We start from the raw sequence: 21,693 nt of genomic DNA, 5'->3' as shown, positions 1-21,693 counted from the left end.
CCTCATGAACGGTGAACTAAAAACTCTGGAACATGGTTTGAAACACTGAAATTGTTTCAGCTGAAACTGGCAAAGTCATACGTGCGTGTGTGAGTGTCACAGGTGATATGGTGTCATTAGTCCGGTCATCATGTTTAGGCTCATTCACTCCAGAATTATTTAGGCCAAATCTTTAAAACAGTGTCACTGCACACACATTTCAATCACACAAATGCAGGATTAATTCTTTGCAGTATTTTATCTGATTTATTATGAGAATGTCACGCCTGATCATTTGCACCCACAACATCAAAAATGGGGGCAAAAGAGAGGAGACCACGTTTAATCGATTATAACACGAGGTCAGAAATATAAGTGCTGACATGAGTAGTGTCCACAGAAACCTCTGAATCTCAGCTAAAAACTCATGTAAACCATGTCTACAAACACCAAACAAAGCAAAGACACCAGACAGTTAAAAGAGCAGTTACTGCACCATGAATCTGTGGACAGGTAATATCCCTATTTTGATTTATGATTTTCTGGAGTTAAATGTGAACCAAAGCATATTTTCAAACGTGTTATATGCTATAAAATACTTTTAAAAATTAGGTGAGGGAAATAAAAAATCATTTTTTCTATGTTTGAGTCACAGTAACTTTGACATAGTAACATCTGCAGTAATATTTACAGCTCTGATGACATCTCACCAGTGTTAGCTTTATTTTGACACCAAGACTGTTTACACAGAGTTTGTAATTGCAGAGAAATACATTTATTTTGGTCATTTCCTTTTCAAGCAGGAAGCTCACCCTTCTTGGTATACCCTTTAGATGAATACAGAGTTTTTAATTAAATACATATTCTTTAAATAATGTTCCCTTTTAGAAAAAGTAGGATAATTAAAAAAACAAAACATTTATTATAGCTCTGTCACGTAGAAAAAAACCTGTCTTTTTTCTGTGGTCTGTTATATAACATTAGGGGTGTTCGTGGCAATTAACTTTTTAATCGACTAAGCGGGTCAAGTAAGAAACACTTAAATATTAAGTTACATTTGAAAACTGTTTAAAAAAAAACATATCCCCATTCCACATTCCAAAATGTCATGTGACAATCTGATTGGCTTAGGAGTGATGATGTCACAAGTAGAGATGGACCGATCCGATATTACGTATCGGTATCGGTCCGATACTGACCTAAATTACTGGATCGGATATCGGAGAAAAATAAAAAATGTAACCCGATCCATTAAATATCACGAAAGCACCTCACAAAACTTGCAACACGCCGTAACTCACCTCAGAACGTATGCATCACGTGATAGAGCAGCTGTGGCATGCCCGACCTGTCAGTGGTCTGGATAGCATGTGGAGCTTCGCTAGCAACCCGGCATTTCATCTCCGACAAAGTTATCCCCGAGAGAAGTAAAGCAAGTGTGTAAGTCCATCTCTGAATGTTTGTAAAGCATTCCCACGTTAAGCTTAACAAGCGACTGCCTCTCGCTCTCCGGCTGCTACTTCAATCGTGAAACTGCTTAAATCAGCTGATCGGCTTTTCTGTCGTGAGTCTGTCTCTCGTTTGTTTTTGGTCCACTTTGCGCCAGAAAGAGCAAACCAGCGGCTGAACAACAGCAGCACGTTTAAGCTTGATAAGCTGTTGTTAGAATTTATTTAATATTAATTTCTACACCAGGATCTTTTTCTACGTAGCTGACGGCTGGTAACTGTGCAGGGGCGGATCTAGCAAAGTTTAGCCAGGGGGGCTGATAGGGCATTAACTGGGAAAAGGGGGCACAAAGACATACTTTTCTTTCTTATTCTCATTTAAAATGTCTAGCTTTTAATAAATAATTATCTGACACCCAAAGTTTTAATTTGATGTAAAATGAATAGAAGTCAATTACTGTACATAGTGACTATTAAGTCTAATATATATACCCTAGTAAGCTATAGTACTTTTTCCTTTGGGAAGGTACCATCTGTGCAGTCTGCAATTTTGTTGAAGAAAGATGTTGAATCTATTTAATATTTCTTGAAAAATAATTGATTTCTGTGCATTTTTTTTCACACTGCATCAAATTAAGGTTGATTACGTCGATTAAGCATCATGAGGTGGAGCGTGAGGGGTGGTTCCCTATTTTTTATTTATTTAATTTTGTTGTTGCTGGGAGTTGGAACCCTATTAGTTAGGTTGCTTAATATTTACGCTAAGTACTCTTTAAAATACCAGAATAGGGAGGATGGTGTAGGTCTAAGTTTATTAGATTGATCAGTATTGCTGAACTATGAAATTTTTTTTTGTATACAGGTATAACAGAATAGCTTTAGTGTAGTTGTTGTTTTAAACTTGAGTATGAACTTGCAGACTTGCAAAATGCAGCAAGATATTTTAAAAAACAGTTTTGTTGATTAAAAAACACTATATCGGATTCATATCGGTATCGGCAGATATCCAAATTTATGATATCGGTATCGGTATCGGACATAAAAAAGTGGTATCGTGCCATCTCTAGTCACAAGGATGTCACAAGGATGTCACAAGGATCCTTTGAAGTTTTTCTATAAATAGGGGTGAGAAACAGCAATTTTCAGTTCGTTTCTTCGCAGCCTTTGTGTTTGCAGCCTTCAAACGTTGACTACAGAAAAATTTGGAAACCTCTCAGAGTCATCGGATACAAACGCCAACATGTATCCAAGATTACGGCAACCGAGACAAAAAGATTTCGCCGCCTCTCCTTCCACGCGTGGCCGGCCAATTTCTCCAAATGGCCTCTTATCCATCCAAAGGGCATTACAGGAGAGTAGGAATGAAAACAACCATCTCCAGAACAAAATTCGACAAATTGAAGAAGAAAAACGTCACCTGGAGAAGAAGTGCTTACAGATGGAAGCACAAAACAAACACCTGGAAGAAACACTACAGCGCCAGCCCGACATCAACATTATTAATGAGGGCTGGGGGATCAAGTTTGCTCAAGCCAGAGAGCAGATTGTATCCCTCATCAAAGAAAACAAGAAAAAGAGCGCTGAAGTTAAAGAAATGTCCGAGCAGCTTCAAGGCAGGAAAGCGACGATTGATCAAATGGAGTGGGATCTGCAATACATGGACCAAATGAATCACCTGCTCCAAAGAAAGCTTGATGAAGCTGAAGAAAAAAATAAAGAAGTCCTCCAACAGAAGGAACAACAGGACACAAAGCAAAAAGACCTGCAGCGCGAGCTCCAAGGCATGCAGGAAAAGTACAGAATGGTGAAGGCAGAGTTGGAACAAACATTGGTCCAAAATAAAGACCTCCTTCAAGAGAAAGAGCAACAGAAAGAAAGACTGCCAGAAGAAAAGTGCATTATCAAGGACTTTGAGAGTAAAAATCAAAAGTTGCAAGGATTCTGTGATGAACTGAAGGTCAAAACAAGTGAGCTGGAGGGAGAAAAGGAAACACTAGAAAAACGATGCTCACACATGCAGAAAAAGATTGATCACATGGCCAAAAACAACTCAGAGCTCATTAAGGGGATATTGTTGGAATTCAACAACTTGAAGCGGGAAAACACAGAAATGCAGGCCCAAAAGCAAAAACAAGACAAAACGCATGAGGACCTGCAGTGTACGCTCCGCGATATCCAGAAAAGAAATGAGCAGCTAGAAGGCCTGCACAAAGAAGATCAAGTGAGAAATGCAGACCTGCAGAAGGCAAAGCTGACACAGGAGGCAACATCCAAAGACCTCAAAGAAAAGCTTGAAGAAACACAAGCAACATTAGAACAGGTGGAACAAACATGCAAGAAACTAGAGAGGCAAAACACAGAAACCATCGATGAGTTGAGAACCCTCATCCTGGACAAAAAGGCGCTCGTGGAAAAGTCCATGAAAAAGAAGAAAAGATTCTTCAGCTTTTTCCGGTAGAGGGACAATATTGCTTCTTCAACTGATGTAGCCTCGTCTTGCTCCACCTCTGTTCACCCCCCCAACCAGTCCCGGCAGTTGACTGCCCCCTCCTGAGCCTGGTTCTGCCGGAGGTTTCTGCCCGTTTAAAGGCAGTTTTTCCTCCCCACTGTCGCCTAGTGCTTGCTCAGAGGGGATTGTTGGGGTTTTCTCTCCTCTACCTTGTTTCGTTATTTACTTGTTAACTTTTTGAACTTACCTCATTTAACCTTGTTTCGTTATTTACTTGTTAACTTTTTGAACTTACCTCATTTAACCTTGTTTCGTTATTTACTTGTTAACTTTTTGAACTTACCTCATTTAACCTTGTTTCGTTATTTACTTGTTAACTTTTTGAACTTACCTCATTTAACCTTGTTTCGTTATTTACTTGTTAACTTTTTGCTCTTACTTCATTTAACCTTGTTTCGTTATTTACTTGCTTGTTTAACTTTTTTTCAACTTATCTAACAAAATAAAACAGTTGAATTTATCCTTTGAGTATTGTTCATCTAATCTTTACAGAGTTTTTCCAAAACACTTTCAAACATTCAGATCTGTCTTTCATTTTCTTCTTGAAACCTCATGAACGGTGAACTAAAAACTCTGGAACATGGTTTGAAACACTGAAATTGTTTCAGCTGAAACTGGCAAAGTCATACGTGCGTGTGTGAGTGTCACAGGTGATATGGTGTCACTAGTCCGGTCATCATGTTTAGGCTCATTCACTCCAGAATTATTTAGGCCAAATCTTTAAACAGTGTCACTGCACACACATTTCAATCACACAAATGCAGGATTAATTCTTTGCAGTATTTTATCTGATTTATTATGAGAATGTCACGCCTGATCATTTGCACCCACAACATCAAAAATGGGGGCAAAAGAGAGGAGACCACGTTTAATCGATTATAACACGAGGTCAGAAATATAAGTGCTGACATGAGTAGTGTCCACAGAAACCTCTGAATCTCAGCTAAAAACTCATGTAAACCATGTCTACAAACACCAAACAAAGCAAAGACACCAGACAGTTAAAAGAGCAGTTACTGCACCATGAATCTGTGGACAGGTAATATCCCTATTTTGATTTATGATTTTCTGGAGTTAAATGTGAACCAAAGCATATTTTCAAACGTGTTATATGCTATAAAATACTTTTAAAAATTAGGTGAGGGAAATAAAAAATCATTTTTTCTATGTTTGAGTCACAGTAACTTTGACATAGTAACATCTGCAGTAATATTTACAGCTCTGATGACATCTCACCAGTGTTAGCTTTATTTTGACACCAAGACTGTTTACACAGAGTTTGTAATTGCAGAGAAATACATTTATTTTGGTCATTTCCTTTTCAAGCAGGAAGCTCACCCTTCTTGGTATACCCTTTAGATGAATACAGAGTTTTTAATTAAATACATATTCTTTAAATAATGTTCCCTTTTAGAAAAAGTAGGATAATTAAAAAAACAAAACATTTATTATAGCTCTGTCACGTAGAAAAAAACCTGTCTTTTTTCTGTGGTCTGTTATATAACATTAGGGGTGTTCGTGGCAATTAACTTTTTAATCGACTAAGCGGGTCAAGTAAGAAACACTTAAATATTAAGTTACATTTGAAAACTGTTTAAAAAAAAACATATCCCCATTCCACATTCCAAAATGTCATGTGACAATCTGATTGGCTTAGGAGTGATGATGTCACAAGGATGTCACAAGGATGTCACAAGGATCCTTTGAAGTTTTTCTATAAATAGGGGTGAGAAACAGCAATTTTCAGTTCGTTTCTTCGCAGCCTTTGTGTTTGCAGCCTTCAAACGTTGACTACAGAAAAATTTGGAAACCTCTCAGAGTCATCGGATACAAACGCCAACATGTATCCAAGATTACGGCAACCGAGACAAAAAGATTTCGCCGCCTCTCCTTCCACGCGTGGCCGGCCAATTTCTCCAAATGGCCTCTTATCCATCCAAAGGGCATTACAGGAGAGTAGGAATGAAAACAACCATCTCCAGAACAAAATTCGACAAATTGAAGAAGAAAAACGTCACCTGGAGAAGAAGTGCTTACAGATGGAAGCACAAAACAAACACCTGGAAGAAACACTACAGCGCCAGCCCGACATCAACATTATTAATGAGGGCTGGGGGATCAAGTTTGCTCAAGCCAGAGAGCAGATTGTATCCCTCATCAAAGAAAACAAGAAAAAGAGCGCTGAAGTTAAAGAAATGTCCGAGCAGCTTCAAGGCAGGAAAGCGACGATTGATCAAATGGAGTGGGATCTGCAATACATGGACCAAATGAATCACCTGCTCCAAAGAAAGCTTGATGAAGCTGAAGAAAAAAATAAAGAAGTCCTCCAACAGAAGGAACAACAGGACACAAAGCAAAAAGACCTGCAGCGCGAGCTCCAAGGCATGCAGGAAAAGTACCGAATGGTGAAGGCAGAGTTGGAACAAACATTGGTCCAAAATAAAGACCTCCTTCAAGAGAGAGAGCAACAGAAAGAAAGACTGCCAGAAGAAAAGTGCATTATCAAGGACTTTGAGAGTAAAAATCAAAAGTTGCAAGGATTCTGTGATGAACTGAAGGTCAAAACAAGTGAGCTGGAGGCAGAAAAGGAAACACTAGAAAAACGATGCTCACACATGCAGAAAAAGATTGATCACATGGCCAAAAACAACTCAGAGCTCATTAAGGGGATATTGTTGGAATTCAACAACTTGAAGCGGGAAAACACAGAAATGCAGGCCCAAAAGCAAAAACAAGACAAAACGCATGAGGACCTGCAGTGTACGCTCCGCGATATCCAGAAAAGAAATGAGCAGCTAGAAGGCCTGCACAAAGAAGATCAAGTGAGAAATGCAGACCTGCAGAAGGCAAAGCTGACACAGGAGGCAACATCCAAAGACCTCAAAGAAAAGCTTGAAGAAACACAAGCAACATTAGAACAGGTGGAACAAACATGCAAGAAACTAGAGAGGCAAAACACAGAAACCATCGATGAGTTGAGAACCCTCATCCTGGACAAAAAGGCGCTCGTGGAAAAGTCCATGAAAAAGAAGAAAAGATTCTTCAGCTTTTTCCGGTAGAGGGACAATACTGCTTCTTCAACTGATGTAGCCTCGTCTTGCTCCACCTCTGTTCACCCCCCCAACCAGTCCCGGCAGTTGACTGCCCCCTCCTGAGCCTGGTTCTGCCGGAGGTTTCTGCCCGTTTAAAGGCAGTTTTTCCTCCCCACTGTCGCCTAGTGCTTGCTCAGAGGGGATTGTTGGGGTTTTCTCTCCTCTACCTTGTTTCTTTATTTACTTGTTAACTTTTTGCTCTTACTTCATTTAACCTTGTTTCTTTATTTACTTGTTAACTTTTTGCTCTTACCTCATTTAACCTTGTTTCGTTATTTACTTGTTAACTTTTTGCTCTTACCTCATTTAACCTTGTTTCGTTATTTACTTGTTAACTTTTTGCTCTTACTTCATTTAACCTTGTTTCGTTATTTACTTGCTTGTTTAACTTTTTTTTCAACTTATCTAACAAAATAAAACAGTTGAATTTATCCTTTGAGTATTGTTCATCTAATCTTTACAGAGTTTTTCCAAAACACTTTCAAACATTCAGATCTGTCTTTCATTTTCTTCTTGAAACCTCATGAACGGTGAACTAAAAACTCTGGAACATGGTTTGAAACACTGAAATTGTTTCAGCTGAAACTGGCAAAGTCATACGTGCGTGTGTGAGTGTCACAGGTGATATGGTGTCATTAGTCCGGTCATCATGTTTAGGCTCATTCACTCCAGAATTATTTAGGCCAAATCTTTAAAACAGTGTCACTGCACACACATTTCAATCACACAAATGCAGGATTAATTCTTTGCAGTATTTTATCTGATTTATTATGAGAATGTCACGCCTGATCATTTGCACCCACAACATCAAAAATGGGGGCAAAAGAGAGGAGACCACGTTTAATCGATTATAACACGAGGTCAGAAATATAAGTGCTGACATGAGTAGTGTCCACAGAAACCTCTGAATCTCAGCTAAAAACTCATGTAAACCATGTCTACAAACACCAAACAAAGAGCAAAGACACCAGACAGTTAAAAGAGCAGTTACTGCACCATGAATCTGTGGACAGGTAATATCCCTATTTTGATTTATGATTTTCTGGAGTTAAATGTGAACCAAAGCATATTTTCAAACGTGTTATATGCTATAAAATACTTTTAAAAATTAGGTGAGGGAAATAAAAAATCTTTTTTTCTATGTTTGAGTCACAGTAACTTTGACATAGTAACATCTGCAGTAATATTTACAGCTCTGATGACATCTCACCAGTGTTAGCTTTATTTTGACACCAAGACTGTTTACACAGAGTTTGTAATTGCAGAGAAATACATTTATTTTGGTCATTTCCTTTTCAAGCAGGAAGCTCACCCTTCTTGGTATACCCTTTAGATGAATACAGAGTTTTTAATTAAATACATATTCTTTAAATAATGTTCCCTTTTAGAAAAAGTAGGATAATTAAAAAAACAAAACATTTATTATAGCTCTGTCACGTAGAAAAAAACCTGTCTTTTTTCTGTGGTCTGTTATATAACATTAGGGGTGTTCGTGGCAATTAACTTTTTAATCGACTAAGCGGGTCAAGTAAGAAACACTTAAATATTAAGTTACATTTGAAAACTGTTTAAAAAAAAACATATCCCCATTCCACATTCCAAAATGTCATGTGACAATCTGATTGGCTTAGGAGTGATGATGTCACAAGGATGTCACAAGGATGTCACAAGGATGTCACAAGGATCCTTTGAAGTTTTTCTATAAATAGGGGTGAGAAACAGCAATTTTCAGTTCGTTTCTTCGCAGCCTTTGTGTTTGCAGCCTTCAAACGTTGACTACAGAAAAATTTGGAAACCTCTCAGAGTCATCGGATACAAACGCCAACATGTATCCAAGATTACGGCAACCGAGACAAAAAGATTTCGCCGCCTCTCCTTCCACGCGTGGCCGGCCAATTTCTCCAAATGGCCTCTTATCCATCCAAAGGGCATTACAGGAGAGTAGGAATGAAAACAACCATCTCCAGAACAAAATTCGACAAATTGAAGAAGAAAAACGTCACCTGGAGAAGAAGTGCTTACAGATGGAAGCACAAAACAAACACCTGGAAGAAACACTACAGCGCCAGCCCGACATCAACATTATTAATGAGGGCTGGGGGATCAAGTTTGCTCAAGCCAGAGAGCAGATTGTATCCCTCATCAAAGAAAACAAGAAAAAGAGCGCTGAAGTTAAAGAAATGTCCGAGCAGCTTCAAGGCAGGAAAGCGACGATTGATCAAATGGAGTGGGATCTGCAATACATGGACCAAATGAATCACCTGCTCCAAAGAAAGCTTGATGAAGCTGAAGAAAAAAATAAAGAAGTCCTCCAACAGAAGGAACAACAGGACACAAAGCAAAAAGACCTGCAGCGCGAGCTCCAAGGCATGCAGGAAAAGTACCGAATGGTGAAGGCAGAGTTGGAACAAACATTGGTCCAAAATAAAGACCTCCTTCAAGAGAGAGAGCAACAGAAAGAAAGACTGCCAGAAGAAAAGTGCATTATCAAGGACTTTGAGAGTAAAAATCAAAAGTTGCAAGGATTCTGTGATGAACTGAAGGTCAAAACAAGTGAGCTGGAGGCAGAAAAGGAAACACTAGAAAAACGATGCTCACACATGCAGAAAAAGATTGATCACATGGCCAAAAACAACTCAGAGCTCATTAAGGGGATATTGTTGGAATTCAACAACTTGAAGCGGGAAAACACAGAAATGCAGGCCCAAAAGCAAAAACAAGACAAAACGCATGAGGACCTGCAGTGTACGCTCCGCGATATCCAGAAAAGAAATGAGCAGCTAGAAGGCCTGCACAAAGAAGATCAAGTGAGAAATGCAGACCTGCAGAAGGCAAAGCTGACACAGGAGGCAACATCCAAAGACCTCAAAGAAAAGCTTGAAGAAACACAAGCAACATTAGAACAGGTGGAACAAACATGCAAGAAACTAGAGAGGCAAAACACAGAAACCATCGATGAGTTGAGAACCCTCATCCTGGACAAAAAGGCGCTCGTGGAAAAGTCCATGAAAAAGAAGAAAAGATTCTTCAGCTTTTTCCGGTAGAGGGACAATACTGCTTCTTCAACTGATGTAGCCTCGTCTTGCTCCACCTCTGTTCACCCCCCCAACCAGTCCCGGCAGTTGACTGCCCCCTCCTGAGCCTGGTTCTGCCGGAGGTTTCTGCCCGTTTAAAGGCAGTTTTTCCTCCCCACTGTCGCCTAGTGCTTGCTCAGAGGGGATTGTTGGGGTTTTCTCTCCTCTACCTTGTTTCTTTATTTACTTGTTAACTTTTTGCTCTTACTTCATTTAACCTTGTTTCTTTATTTACTTGTTAACTTTTTGCTCTTACCTCATTTAACCTTGTTTCGTTATTTACTTGTTAACTTTTTGCTCTTACCTCATTTAACCTTGTTTCGTTATTTACTTGTTAACTTTTTGCTCTTACTTCATTTAACCTTGTTTCGTTATTTACTTGCTTGTTTAACTTTTTTTTCAACTTATCTAACAAAATAAAACAGTTGAATTTATCCTTTGAGTATTGTTCATCTAATCTTTACAGAGTTTTTCCAAAACACTTTCAAACATTCAGATCTGTCTTTCATTTTCTTCTTGAAACCTCATGAACGGTGAACTAAAAACTCTGGAACATGGTTTGAAACACTGAAATTGTTTCAGCTGAAACTGGCAAAGTCATACGTGCGTGTGTGAGTGTCACAGGTGATATGGTGTCATTAGTCCGGTCATCATGTTTAGGCTCATTCACTCCAGAATTATTTAGGCCAAATCTTTAAAACAGTGTCACTGCACACACATTTCAATCACACAAATGCAGGATTAATTCTTTGCAGTATTTTATCTGATTTATTATGAGAATGTCACGCCTGATCATTTGCACCCACAACATCAAAAATGGGGGCAAAAGAGAGGAGACCACGTTTAATCGATTATAACACGAGGTCAGAAATATAAGTGCTGACATGAGTAGTGTCCACAGAAACCTCTGAATCTCAGCTAAAAACTCATGTAAACCATGTCTACAAACACCAAACAAAGAGCAAAGACACCAGACAGTTAAAAGAGCAGTTACTGCACCATGAATCTGTGGACAGGTAATATCCCTATTTTGATTTATGATTTTCTGGAGTTAAATGTGAACCAAAGCATATTTTCAAACGTGTTATATGCTATAAAATACTTTTAAAAATTAGGTGAGGGAAATAAAAAATCTTTTTTTCTATGTTTGAGTCACAGTAACTTTGACATAGTAACATCTGCAGTAATATTTACAGCTCTGATGACATCTCACCAGTGTTAGCTTTATTTTGACACCAAGACTGTTTACACAGAGTTTGTAATTGCAGAGAAATACATTTATTTTGGTCATTTCCTTTTCAAGCAGGAAGCTCACCCTTCTTGGTATACCCTTTAGATGAATACAGAGTTTTTAATTAAATACATATTCTTTAAATAATGTTCCCTTTTAGAAAAAGTAGGATAATTAAAAAAACAAAACATTTATTATAGCTCTGTCACGTAGAAAAAAACCTGTCTTTTTTCTGTGGTCTGTTATATAACATTAGGGGTGTTCGTGGCAATTAACTTTTTAATCGACTAAGCGGGTCAAGTAAGAAACACTTAAATATTAAGTTACATTTGAAAACTGTTTAAAAAAAAACATATCCCCATTCCACATTCCAAAATGTCATGTGACAATCTGATTGGCTTAGGAGTGATGATGTCACAAGGATGTCACAAGGATGTCACAAGGATGTCACAAGGATCCTTTGAAGTTTTTCTATAAATAGGGGTGAGAAACAGCAATTTTCAGTTCGTTTCTTCGCAGCCTTTGTGTTTGCAGCCTTCAAACGTTGACTACAGAAAAATTTGGAAACCTCTCAGAGTCATCGGATACAAACGCCAACATGTATCCAAGATTACGGCAACCGAGACAAAAAGATTTCGCCGCCTCTCCTTCCACGCGTGGCCGGCCAATTTCTCCAAATGGCCTCTTATCCATCCAAAGGGCATTACAGGAGAGTAGGAATGAAAACAACCATCTCCAGAACAAAATTCGACAAATTGAAGAAGAAAAACGTCACCTGGAGAAGAAGTGCTTACAGATGGAAGCACAAAACAAACACCTGGAAGAAACACTACAGCGCCAGCCCGACATCAACATTATTAATGAGGGCTGGGGGATCAAGTTTGCTCAAGCCAGAGAGCAGATTGTATCCCTCATCAAAGAAAACAAGAAAAAGAGCGCTGAAGTTAAAGAAATGTCCGAGCAGCTTCAAGGCAGGAAAGCGACGATTGATCAAATGGAGTGGGATCTGCAATACATGGACCAAATGAATCACCTGCTCCAAAGAAAGCTTGATGAAGCTGAAGAAAAAAATAAAGAAGTCCTCCAACAGAAGGAACAACAGGACACAAAGCAAAAAGACCTGCAGCGCGAGCTCCAAGGCATGCAGGAAAAGTACAGAATGGTGAAGGCAGAGTTGGAACAAACATTGGTCCAAAATAAAGACCTCCTTCAAGAGAGAGAGCAACAGAAAGAAAGACTGCCAGAAGAAAAGTGCATTATCAAGGACTTTGAGAGTAAAAATCAAAAGTTGCAAGGATTCTGTGATGAACTGAAGGTCAAAACAAGTGAGCTGGAGGGAGAAAAGGAAACACTAGAAAAACGATGCTCACACATGCTGAAAAAGATTGATCACATGGCCAAAAACAACTCAGAGCTCATTAAGGGGATATTGTTGGAATTCAACAACTTGAAGCGGGAAAACACAGAAATGCAGGCCCAAAAGCAAAAACAAGACAAAACGCATGAGGACCTGCAGTGTACGCTCCGCGATATCCAGAAAAGAAATGAGCAGCTAGAAGGCCTGCACAAAGAAGATCAAGTGAGAAATGCAGACCTGCAGAAGGCAAAGCTGACACAGGAGGCAACATCCAAAGACCTCAAAGAAAAGCTTGAAGAAACACAAGCAACATTAGAACAGGTGGAACAAACATGCAAGAAACTAGAGAGGCAAAACACAGAAACCATCGATGAGTTGAGAACCCTCATCCTGGACAAAAAGGCGCTCGTGGAAAAGTCCATGAAAAAGAAGAAAAGATTCTTCAGCTTTTTCCGGTAGAGGGACAATACTGCTTCTTCAACTGATGTAGCCTCGTCTTGCTCCACCTCTGTTCACCCCCCCAACCAGTCCCGGCAGTTGACTGCCCCCTCCTGAGCCTGGTTCTGCCGGAGGTTTCTGCCCGTTTAAAGGCAGTTTTTCCTCCCCACTGTCGCCTAGTGCTTGCTCAGAGGGGATTGTTGGGGTTTTCTCTCCTCTACCTTGTTTCGTTATTTACTTGTTAACTTTTTGCTCTTACTTCATTTAACCTTGTTTCGTTATTTACTTGTTAACTTTTTGCTCTTACCTCATTTAACCTTGTTTCGTTATTTACTTGTTAACTTTTTGCTCTTACCTCATTTAACCTTGTTTCGTTATTTACTTGTTAACTTTTTGCTCTTACCTCATTTAACCTTGTTTCGTTATTTACTTGTTAACTTTTTGCTGTTTCGTTATTTACTTGTTAACTTTTTGCTCTTACTTCATTTAACCTTGTTTCGTTATTTACTTGTTAACTTTTTGCTCTTACCTCATTTAACCTTGTTTCGTTATTTACTTGTTAACTTTTTGCTGTTTCGTTATTTACTTGTTAACTTTTTGCTCTTACCTCATTTAACCTTGTTTCGTTATTTACTTGTTAACTTTTTGCTGTTTCGTTATTTACTTGTTAACTTTTTGCTCTTACCTCATTTAACCTTGTTTCGTTATTTACTTGTTAACTTTTTGCTGTTTCGTTATTTACTTGTTAACTTTTTGCTCTTACTTCATTTAACCTTGTTTCGTTATTTACTTGCTTGTTTAACTTTTTTTTCAACTTATCTAACAAAATAAAACAGTTGAATTTATCCTTTGAGTATTGTTCATCTAATCTTTACAGAGTTTTTCCAAAACACTTTCAAACATTCAGATCTGTCTTTCATTTTCTTCTTGAAACCTCATGAACGGTGAACTAAAAACTCTGGAACATGGTTTGAAACACTGAAATTGTTTCAGCTGAAACTGGCAAAGTCATACGTGCGTGTGTGAGTGTCACAGGTGATATGGTGTCATTAGTCCGGTCATCATGTTTAGGCTCATTCACTCCAGAATTATTTAGGCCAAATCTTTAAAACAGTGTCACTGCACACACATTTCAATCACACAAATGCAGGATTAATTCTTTGCAGTATTTTATCTGATTTATTATGAGAATGTCACGCCTGATCATTTGCACCCACAACATCAAAAATGGGGGCAAAAGAGAGGAGACCACGTTTAATCGATTATAACACGAGGTCAGAAATATAAGTGCTGACATGAGTAGTGTCCACAGAAACCTCTGAATCTCAGCTAAAAACTCATGTAAACCATGTCTACAAACACCAAACAAAGCAAAGACACCAGACAGTTAAAAGAGCAGTTACTGCACCATGAATCTGTGGACAGGTAATATCCCTATTTTGATTTATGATTTTCTGGAGTTAAATGTGAACCAAAGCATATTTTCAAACGTGTTATATGCTATAAAATACTTTTAAAAATTAGGTGAGGGAAATAAAAAATCATTTTTTCTATGTTTGAGTCACAGTAACTTTGACATAGTAACATCTGCAGTAATATTTACAGCTCTGATGACATCTCACCAGTGTTAGCTTTATTTTGACACCAAGACTGTTTACACAGAGTTTGTAATTGCAGAGAAATACATTTATTTTGGTCATTTCCTTTTCAAGCAGGAAGCTCACCCTTCTTGGTATACCCTTTAGATGAATACAGAGTTTTTAATTAAATACATATTCTTTAAATAATGTTCCCTTTTAGAAAAAGTAGGATAATTAAAAAAACAAAACATTTATTATAGCTCTGTCACGTAGAAAAAAACCTGTCTTTTTTCTGTGGTCTGTTATATAACATTAGGGGTGTTCGTGGCAATTAACTTTTTAATCGACTAAGCGGGTCAAGTAAGAAACACTTAAATATTAAGTTACATTTGAAAACTGTTTAAAAAAAAACATATCCCCATTCCACATTCCAAAATGTCATGTGACAATCTGATTGGCTTAGGAGTGATGATGTCACAAGTAGAGATGGACCGATCCGATATTACGTATCGGTATCGGTCCGATACTGACCTAAATTACTGGATCGGATATCGGAGAAAAATAAAAAATGTAACCCGATCCATTAAATATCACGAAAGCACCTCACAAAACTTGCAACACGCCGTAACTCACCTCAGAACGTATGCATCACGTGATAGAGCAGCTGTGGCATGCCCGACCTGTCAGTGGTCTGGATAGCATGTGGAGCTTCGCTAGCAACCCGGCATTTCATCTCCGACAAAGTTATCCCCGAGAGAAGTAAAGCAAGTGTGTAAGTCCATCTCTGAATGTTTGTAAAGCATTCCCACGTTAAGCTTAACAAGCGACTGCCTCTCGCTCTCCGGCTGCTACTTCAATCGTGAAACTGCTTAAATCAGCTGATCGGCTTTTCTGTCGTGAGTCTGTCTCTCGTTTGTTTTTGGTCCACTTTGCGCCAGAAAGAGCAAACCAGCGGCTGAACAACAGCAGCACGTTTAAGCTTGATAAGCTGTTGTTAGAATTTATTTAATATTAATTTCTACACCAGGATCTTTTTCTACGTAGCTGACGGCTGGTAACTGTGCAGGGGCGGATCTAGCAAAGTTTAGCCAGGGGGGCTGATAGGGCATTAACTGGGAAAAGGGGGCACAAAGACATACTTTTCTTTCTTATTCTCATTTAAAATGTCTAGCTTTTAATAAATAATTATCTGACACCCAAAGTTTTAATTTGATGTAAAATGAATAGAAGTCAATTACTGTACATAGTGACTATTAAGTCTAATATATATACCCTAGTAAGCTATAGTACTTTTTCCTTTGGGAAGGTACCATCTGTGCAGTCTGCAATTTTGTTGAAGAAAGATGTTGAATCTATTTAATATTTCTTGAAAAATAATTGATTTCTGTGCATTTTTTTTCACACTGCATCAAATTAAGGTTGATTACGTCGATTAAGCATCATGAGGTGGAGCGTGAGGGGTGGTTCCCTATTTTTTATTTATTTAATTTTGTTGTTGCTGGGAGTTGGAACCCTATTAGTTAGGTTGCTTAATATTTACGCTAAGTACTCTTTAAAATACCAGAATAGGGAGGATGGTGTAGGTCTAAGTTTATTAGATTGATCAGTATTGCTGAACTATGAAATTTTTTTTTGTATACAGGTATAACAGAATAGCTTTAGTGTAGTTGTTGTTTTAAACTTGAGTATGAACTTGCAGACTTGCAAAATGCAGCAAGATATTTTAAAAAACAGTTTTGTTGATTAAAAAACACTATATCGGATTCATATCGGTATCGGCAGATATCCAAATTTATGATATCGGTATCGGTATCGGACATAAAAAAGTGGTATCGTGCCATCTCTAGTCACAAGGATGTCACAAGGATGTCACAAGGATCCTTTGAAGTTTTTCTATAAATAGGGGTGAGAAACAGCAATTTTCAGTTCGTTTCTTCGCAGCCTTTGTGTTTGCAGCCTTCAAACGTTGACTACAGAAAAATTTGGAAACCTCTCAGAGTCATCGGATACAAACGCCAACATGTATCCAAGATTACGGCAACCGAGACAAAAAGATTTCGCCGCCTCTCCTTCCACGCGTGGCCGGCCAATTTCTCCAAATGGCCTCTTATCCATCCAAAGGGCATTACAGGAGAGTAGGAATGAAAACAACCATCTCCAGAACAAAATTCGACAAATTGAAGAAGAAAAACGTCACCTGGAGAAGAAGTGCTTACAGATGGAAGCACAAAACAAACACCTGGAAGAAACACTACAGCGCCAGCCCGACATCAACATTATTAATGAGGGCTGGGGGATCAAGTTTGCTCAAGCCAGAGAGCAGATTGTATCCCTCATCAAAGAAAACAAGAAAAAGAGCGCTGAAGTTAAAGAAATGTCCGAGCAGCTTCAAGGCAGGAAAGCGACGATTGATCAAATGGAGTGGGATCTGCAATACATGGACCAAATGAATCACCTGCTCCAAAGAAAGCTTGATGAAGCTGAAGAAAAAAATAAAGAAGTCCTCCAACAGAAGGAACAACAGGACACAAAGCAAAAAGACCTGCAGCGCGAGCTCCAAGGCATGCAGGAAAAGTACAGAATGGTGAAGGCAGAGTTGGAACAAACATTGGTCCAAAATAAAGACCTCCTTCAAGAGAAAGAGCAACAGAAAGAAAGACTGCCAGAAGAAAAGTGCATTATCAAGGACTTTGAGAGTAAAAATCAAAAGTTGCAAGGATTCTGTGATGAACTGAAGGTCAAAACAAGTGAGCTGGAGGGAGAAAAGGAAACACTAGAAAAACGATGCTCACACATGCAGAAAAAGATTGATCACATGGCCAAAAACAACTCAGAGCTCATTAAGGGGATATTGTTGGAATTCAACAACTTGAAGCGGGAAAACACAGAAATGCAGGCCCAAAAGCAAAAACAAGACAAAACGCATGAGGACCTGCAGTGTACGCTCCGCGATATCCAGAAAAGAAATGAGCAGCTAGAAGGCCTGCACAAAGAAGATCAAGTGAGAAATGCAGACCTGCAGAAGGCAAAGCTGACACAGGAGGCAACATCCAAAGACCTCAAAGAAAAGCTTGAAGAAACACAAGCAACATTAGAACAGGTGGAACAAACATGCAAGAAACTAGAGAGGCAAAACACAGAAACCATCGATGAGTTGAGAACCCTCATCCTGGACAAAAAGGCGCTCGTGGAAAAGTCCATGAAAAAGAAGAAAAGATTCTTCAGCTTTTTCCGGTAGAGGGACAATATTGCTTCTTCAACTGATGTAGCCTCGTCTTGCTCCACCTCTGTTCACCCCCCCAACCAGTCCCGGCAGTTGACTGCCCCCTCCTGAGCCTGGTTCTGCCGGAGGTTTCTGCCCGTTTAAAGGCAGTTTTTCCTCCCCACTGTCGCCTAGTGCTTGCTCAGAGGGGATTGTTGGGGTTTTCTCTCCTCTACCTTGTTTCGTTATTTACTTGTTAACTTTTTGAACTTACCTCATTTAACCTTGTTTCGTTATTTACTTGTTAACTTTTTGAACTTACCTCATTTAACCTTGTTTCGTTATTTACTTGTTAACTTTTTGAACTTACCTCATTTAACCTTGTTTCGTTATTTACTTGTTAACTTTTTGAACTTACCTCATTTAACCTTGTTTCGTTATTTACTTGTTAACTTTTTGCTCTTACTTCATTTAACCTTGTTTCGTTATTTACTTGCTTGTTTAACTTTTTTTCAACTTATCTAACAAAATAAAACAGTTGAATTTATCCTTTGAGTATTGTTCATCTAATCTTTACAGAGTTTTTCCAAAACACTTTCAAACATTCAGATCTGTCTTTCATTTTCTTCTTGAAACCTCATGAACGGTGAACTAAAAACTCTGGAACATGGTTTGAAACACTGAAATTGTTTCAGCTGAAACTGGCAAAGTCATACGTGCGTGTGTGAGTGTCACAGGTGATATGGTGTCACTAGTCCGGTCATCATGTTTAGGCTCATTCACTCCAGAATTATTTAGGCCAAATCTTTAAACAGTGTCACTGCACACACATTTCAATCACACAAATGCAGGATTAATTCTTTGCAGTATTTTATCTGATTTATTATGAGAATGTCACGCCTGATCATTTGCACCCACAACATCAAAAATGGGGGCAAAAGAGAGGAGACCACGTTTAATCGATTATAACACGAGGTCAGAAATATAAGTGCTGACATGAGTAGTGTCCACAGAAACCTCTGAATCTCAGCTAAAAACTCATGTAAACCATGTCTACAAACACCAAACAAAGCAAAGACACCAGACAGTTAAAAGAGCAGTTACTGCACCATGAATCTGTGGACAGGTAATATCCCTATTTTGATTTATGATTTTCTGGAGTTAAATGTGAACCAAAGCATATTTTCAAACGTGTTATATGCTATAAAATACTTTTAAAAATTAGGTGAGGGAAATAAAAAATCATTTTTTCTATGTTTGAGTCACAGTAACTTTGACATAGTAACATCTGCAGTAATATTTACAGCTCTGATGACATCTCACCAGTGTTAGCTTTATTTTGACACCAAGACTGTTTACACAGAGTTTGTAATTGCAGAGAAATACATTTATTTTGGTCATTTCCTTTTCAAGCAGGAAGCTCACCCTTCTTGGTATACCCTTTAGATGAATACAGAGTTTTTAATTAAATACATATTCTTTAAATAATGTTCCCTTTTAGAAAAAGTAGGATAATTAAAAAAACAAAACATTTATTATAGCTCTGTCACGTAGAAAAAAACCTGTCTTTTTTCTGTGGTCTGTTATATAACATTAGGGGTGTTCGTGGCAATTAACTTTTTAATCGACTAAGCGGGTCAAGTAAGAAACACTTAAATATTAAGTTACATTTGAAAACTGTTTAAAAAAAAACATATCCCCATTCCACATTCCAAAATGTCATGTGACAATCTGATTGGCTTAGGAGTGATGATGTCACAAGGATGTCACAAGGATGTCACAAGGATCCTTTGAAGTTTTTCTATAAATAGGGGTGAGAAACAGCAATTTTCAGTTCGTTTCTTCGCAGCCTTTGTGTTTGCAGCCTTCAAACGTTGACTACAGAAAAATTTGGAAACCTCTCAGAGTCATCGGATACAAACGCCAACATGTATCCAAGATTACGGCAACCGAGACAAAAAGATTTCGCCGCCTCTCCTTCCACGCGTGGCCGGCCAATTTCTCCAAATGGCCTCTTATCCATCCAAAGGGCATTACAGGAGAGTAGGAATGAAAACAACCATCTCCAGAACAAAATTCGACAAATTGAAGAAGAAAAACGTCACCTGGAGAAGAAGTGCTTACAGATGGAAGCACAAAACAAACACCTGGAAGAAACACTACAGCGCCAGCCCGACATCAACATTATTAATGAGGGCTGGGGGATCAAGTTTGCTCAAGCCAGAGAGCAGATTGTATCCCTCATCAAAGAAAACAAGAAAAAGAGCGCTGAAGTTAAAGAAATGTCCGAGCAGCTTCAAGGCAGGAAAGCGACGATTGATCAAATGGAGTGGGATCTGCAATACATGGACCAAATGAATCACCTGCTCCAAAGAAAGCTTGATGAAGCTGAAGAAAAAAATAAAGAAGTCCTCCAACAGAAGGAACAACAGGACACAAAGCAAAAAGACCTGCAGCGCGAGCTCCAAGGCATGCAGGAAAAGTACCGAATGGTGAAGGCAGAGTTGGAACAAACATTGGTCCAAAATAAAGACCTCCTTCAAGAGAGAGAGCAACAGAAAGAAAGACTGCCAGAAGAAAAGTGCATTATCAAGGACTTTGAGAGTAAAAATCAAAAGTTGCAAGGATTCTGTGATGAACTGAAGGTCAAAACAAGTGAGCTGGAGGCAGAAAAGGAAACACTAGAAAAACGATGCTCACACATGCAGAAAAAGATTGATCACATGGCCAAAAACAACTCAGAGCTCATTAAGGGGATATTGTTGGAATTCAACAACTTGAAGCGGGAAAACACAGAAATGCAGGCCCAAAAGCAAAAACAAGACAAAACGCATGAGGACCTGCAGTGTACGCTCCGCGATATCCAGAAAAGAAATGAGCAGCTAGAAGGCCTGCACAAAGAAGATCAAGTGAGAAATGCAGACCTGCAGAAGGCAAAGCTGACACAGGAGGCAACATCCAAAGACCTCAAAGAAAAGCTTGAAGAAACACAAGCAACATTAGAACAGGTGGAACAAACATGCAAGAAACTAGAGAGGCAAAACACAGAAACCATCGATGAGTTGAGAACCCTCATCCTGGACAAAAAGGCGCTCGTGGAAAAGTCCATGAAAAAGAAGAAAAGATTCTTCAGCTTTTTCCGGTAGAGGGACAATACTGCTTCTTCAACTGATGTAGCCTCGTCTTGCTCCACCTCTGTTCACCCCCCCAACCAGTCCCGGCAGTTGACTGCCCCCTCCTGAGCCTGGTTCTGCCGGAGGTTTCTGCCCGTTTAAAGGCAGTTTTTCCTCCCCACTGTCGCCTAGTGCTTGCTCAGAGGGGATTGTTGGGGTTTTCTCTCCTCTACCTTGTTTCTTTATTTACTTGTTAACTTTTTGCTCTTACTTCATTTAACCTTGTTTCTTTATTTACTTGTTAACTTTTTGCTCTTACCTCATTTAACCTTGTTTCGTTATTTACTTGTTAACTTTTTGCTCTTACCTCATTTAACCTTGTTTCGTTATTTACTTGTTAACTTTTTGCTCTTACTTCATTTAACCTTGTTTCGTTATTTACTTGCTTGTTTAACTTTTTTTTCAACTTATCTAACAAAATAAAACAGTTGAATTTATCCTTTGAGTATTGTTCATCTAATCTTTACAGAGTTTTTCCAAAACACTTTCAAACATTCAGATCTGTCTTTCATTTTCTTCTTGAAACCTCATGAACGGTGAACTAAAAACTCTGGAACATGGTTTGAAACACTGAAATTGTTTCAGCTGAAACTGGCAAAGTCATACGTGC

At 38.7% G+C, this 21,693-nt stretch overlaps 6 protein-coding genes across 6 annotated transcripts; all 6 read left to right on the top strand.

Moving 5' to 3' along the window:
* Nucleotides 1-1,334: 1,334 nt before the first annotated feature.
* Nucleotides 1,335-4,174, top strand: LOC147315444 (uncharacterized). Its single transcript, XM_086258251.1, has one exon. It carries the CDS (start codon nucleotides 2,668-2,670, stop codon nucleotides 3,883-3,885), a length of 1,218 nt encoding a protein of 405 aa, XP_086114377.1. The 5' UTR covers nucleotides 1,335-2,667; the 3' UTR covers nucleotides 3,886-4,174.
* A 511-nt stretch (nucleotides 4,175-4,685) lies between these two features.
* Nucleotides 4,686-7,307, top strand: LOC147315443 (uncharacterized). The gene has a single exon (XM_086258253.1). It carries the CDS (start codon nucleotides 5,778-5,780, stop codon nucleotides 6,993-6,995), a length of 1,218 nt encoding a protein of 405 aa, XP_086114379.1. The 5' UTR covers nucleotides 4,686-5,777; the 3' UTR covers nucleotides 6,996-7,307.
* An 871-nt stretch (nucleotides 7,308-8,178) lies between these two features.
* LOC147315442 (uncharacterized) lies at nucleotides 8,179-10,384 on the top strand. Its single transcript, XM_086258254.1, has one exon. The coding sequence runs from the start codon at nucleotides 8,855-8,857 to the stop codon at nucleotides 10,070-10,072; it is 1,218 nt and encodes a 405-aa protein (XP_086114380.1). The 5' UTR covers nucleotides 8,179-8,854; the 3' UTR covers nucleotides 10,073-10,384.
* An 872-nt stretch (nucleotides 10,385-11,256) lies between these two features.
* Nucleotides 11,257-13,465, top strand: LOC147315441 (uncharacterized). Its single transcript, XM_086258252.1, has one exon. The coding sequence runs from the start codon at nucleotides 11,932-11,934 to the stop codon at nucleotides 13,147-13,149; it is 1,218 nt and encodes a 405-aa protein (XP_086114378.1). The 5' UTR covers nucleotides 11,257-11,931; the 3' UTR covers nucleotides 13,150-13,465.
* A 1,930-nt stretch (nucleotides 13,466-15,395) lies between these two features.
* On the top strand, nucleotides 15,396-18,265 carry LOC147315440 (uncharacterized). Its single transcript, XM_086258247.1, has one exon. The coding sequence runs from the start codon at nucleotides 16,729-16,731 to the stop codon at nucleotides 17,944-17,946; it is 1,218 nt and encodes a 405-aa protein (XP_086114373.1). The 5' UTR covers nucleotides 15,396-16,728; the 3' UTR covers nucleotides 17,947-18,265.
* A 481-nt stretch (nucleotides 18,266-18,746) lies between these two features.
* On the top strand, nucleotides 18,747-21,368 carry LOC147315439 (uncharacterized). The gene has a single exon (XM_086258249.1). The coding sequence runs from the start codon at nucleotides 19,839-19,841 to the stop codon at nucleotides 21,054-21,056; it is 1,218 nt and encodes a 405-aa protein (XP_086114375.1). The 5' UTR covers nucleotides 18,747-19,838; the 3' UTR covers nucleotides 21,057-21,368.
* The last annotated feature ends 325 nt before the right edge of the window (nucleotides 21,369-21,693 follow it).

This window comes from Aulonocara sp. 'chitande type north' Nkhata Bay, linkage group LG13 (assembly GCF_057382095.1).
Source record: "Aulonocara sp. 'chitande type north' Nkhata Bay isolate Kocher_YH1m ecotype deep benthic linkage group LG13, A_spYH_male_GT1.1, whole genome shotgun sequence".
NCBI classification, from domain to species: domain Eukaryota; kingdom Metazoa; phylum Chordata; class Actinopteri; order Cichliformes; family Cichlidae; genus Aulonocara; species Aulonocara sp. 'chitande type north' Nkhata Bay.
This window is presented reverse-complemented; position numbering and strand designations above follow the sequence as displayed.

Excerpts from the sequence above, each read along its gene's own strand:
- LOC147315444 (XM_086258251.1), top strand. The coding sequence starts at position 2,668 with ATGTATCCAAGATTACGGCAACCGAGACAAAAAGATTTCGCCGCCTCT.
- LOC147315443 (XM_086258253.1), top strand. The coding sequence starts at position 5,778 with ATGTATCCAAGATTACGGCAACCGAGACAAAAAGATTTCGCCGCCTCT.
- LOC147315442 (XM_086258254.1), top strand. The coding sequence starts at position 8,855 with ATGTATCCAAGATTACGGCAACCGAGACAAAAAGATTTCGCCGCCTCT.
- LOC147315441 (XM_086258252.1), top strand. The coding sequence starts at position 11,932 with ATGTATCCAAGATTACGGCAACCGAGACAAAAAGATTTCGCCGCCTCT.
- LOC147315440 (XM_086258247.1), top strand. The coding sequence starts at position 16,729 with ATGTATCCAAGATTACGGCAACCGAGACAAAAAGATTTCGCCGCCTCT.
- LOC147315439 (XM_086258249.1), top strand. The coding sequence starts at position 19,839 with ATGTATCCAAGATTACGGCAACCGAGACAAAAAGATTTCGCCGCCTCT.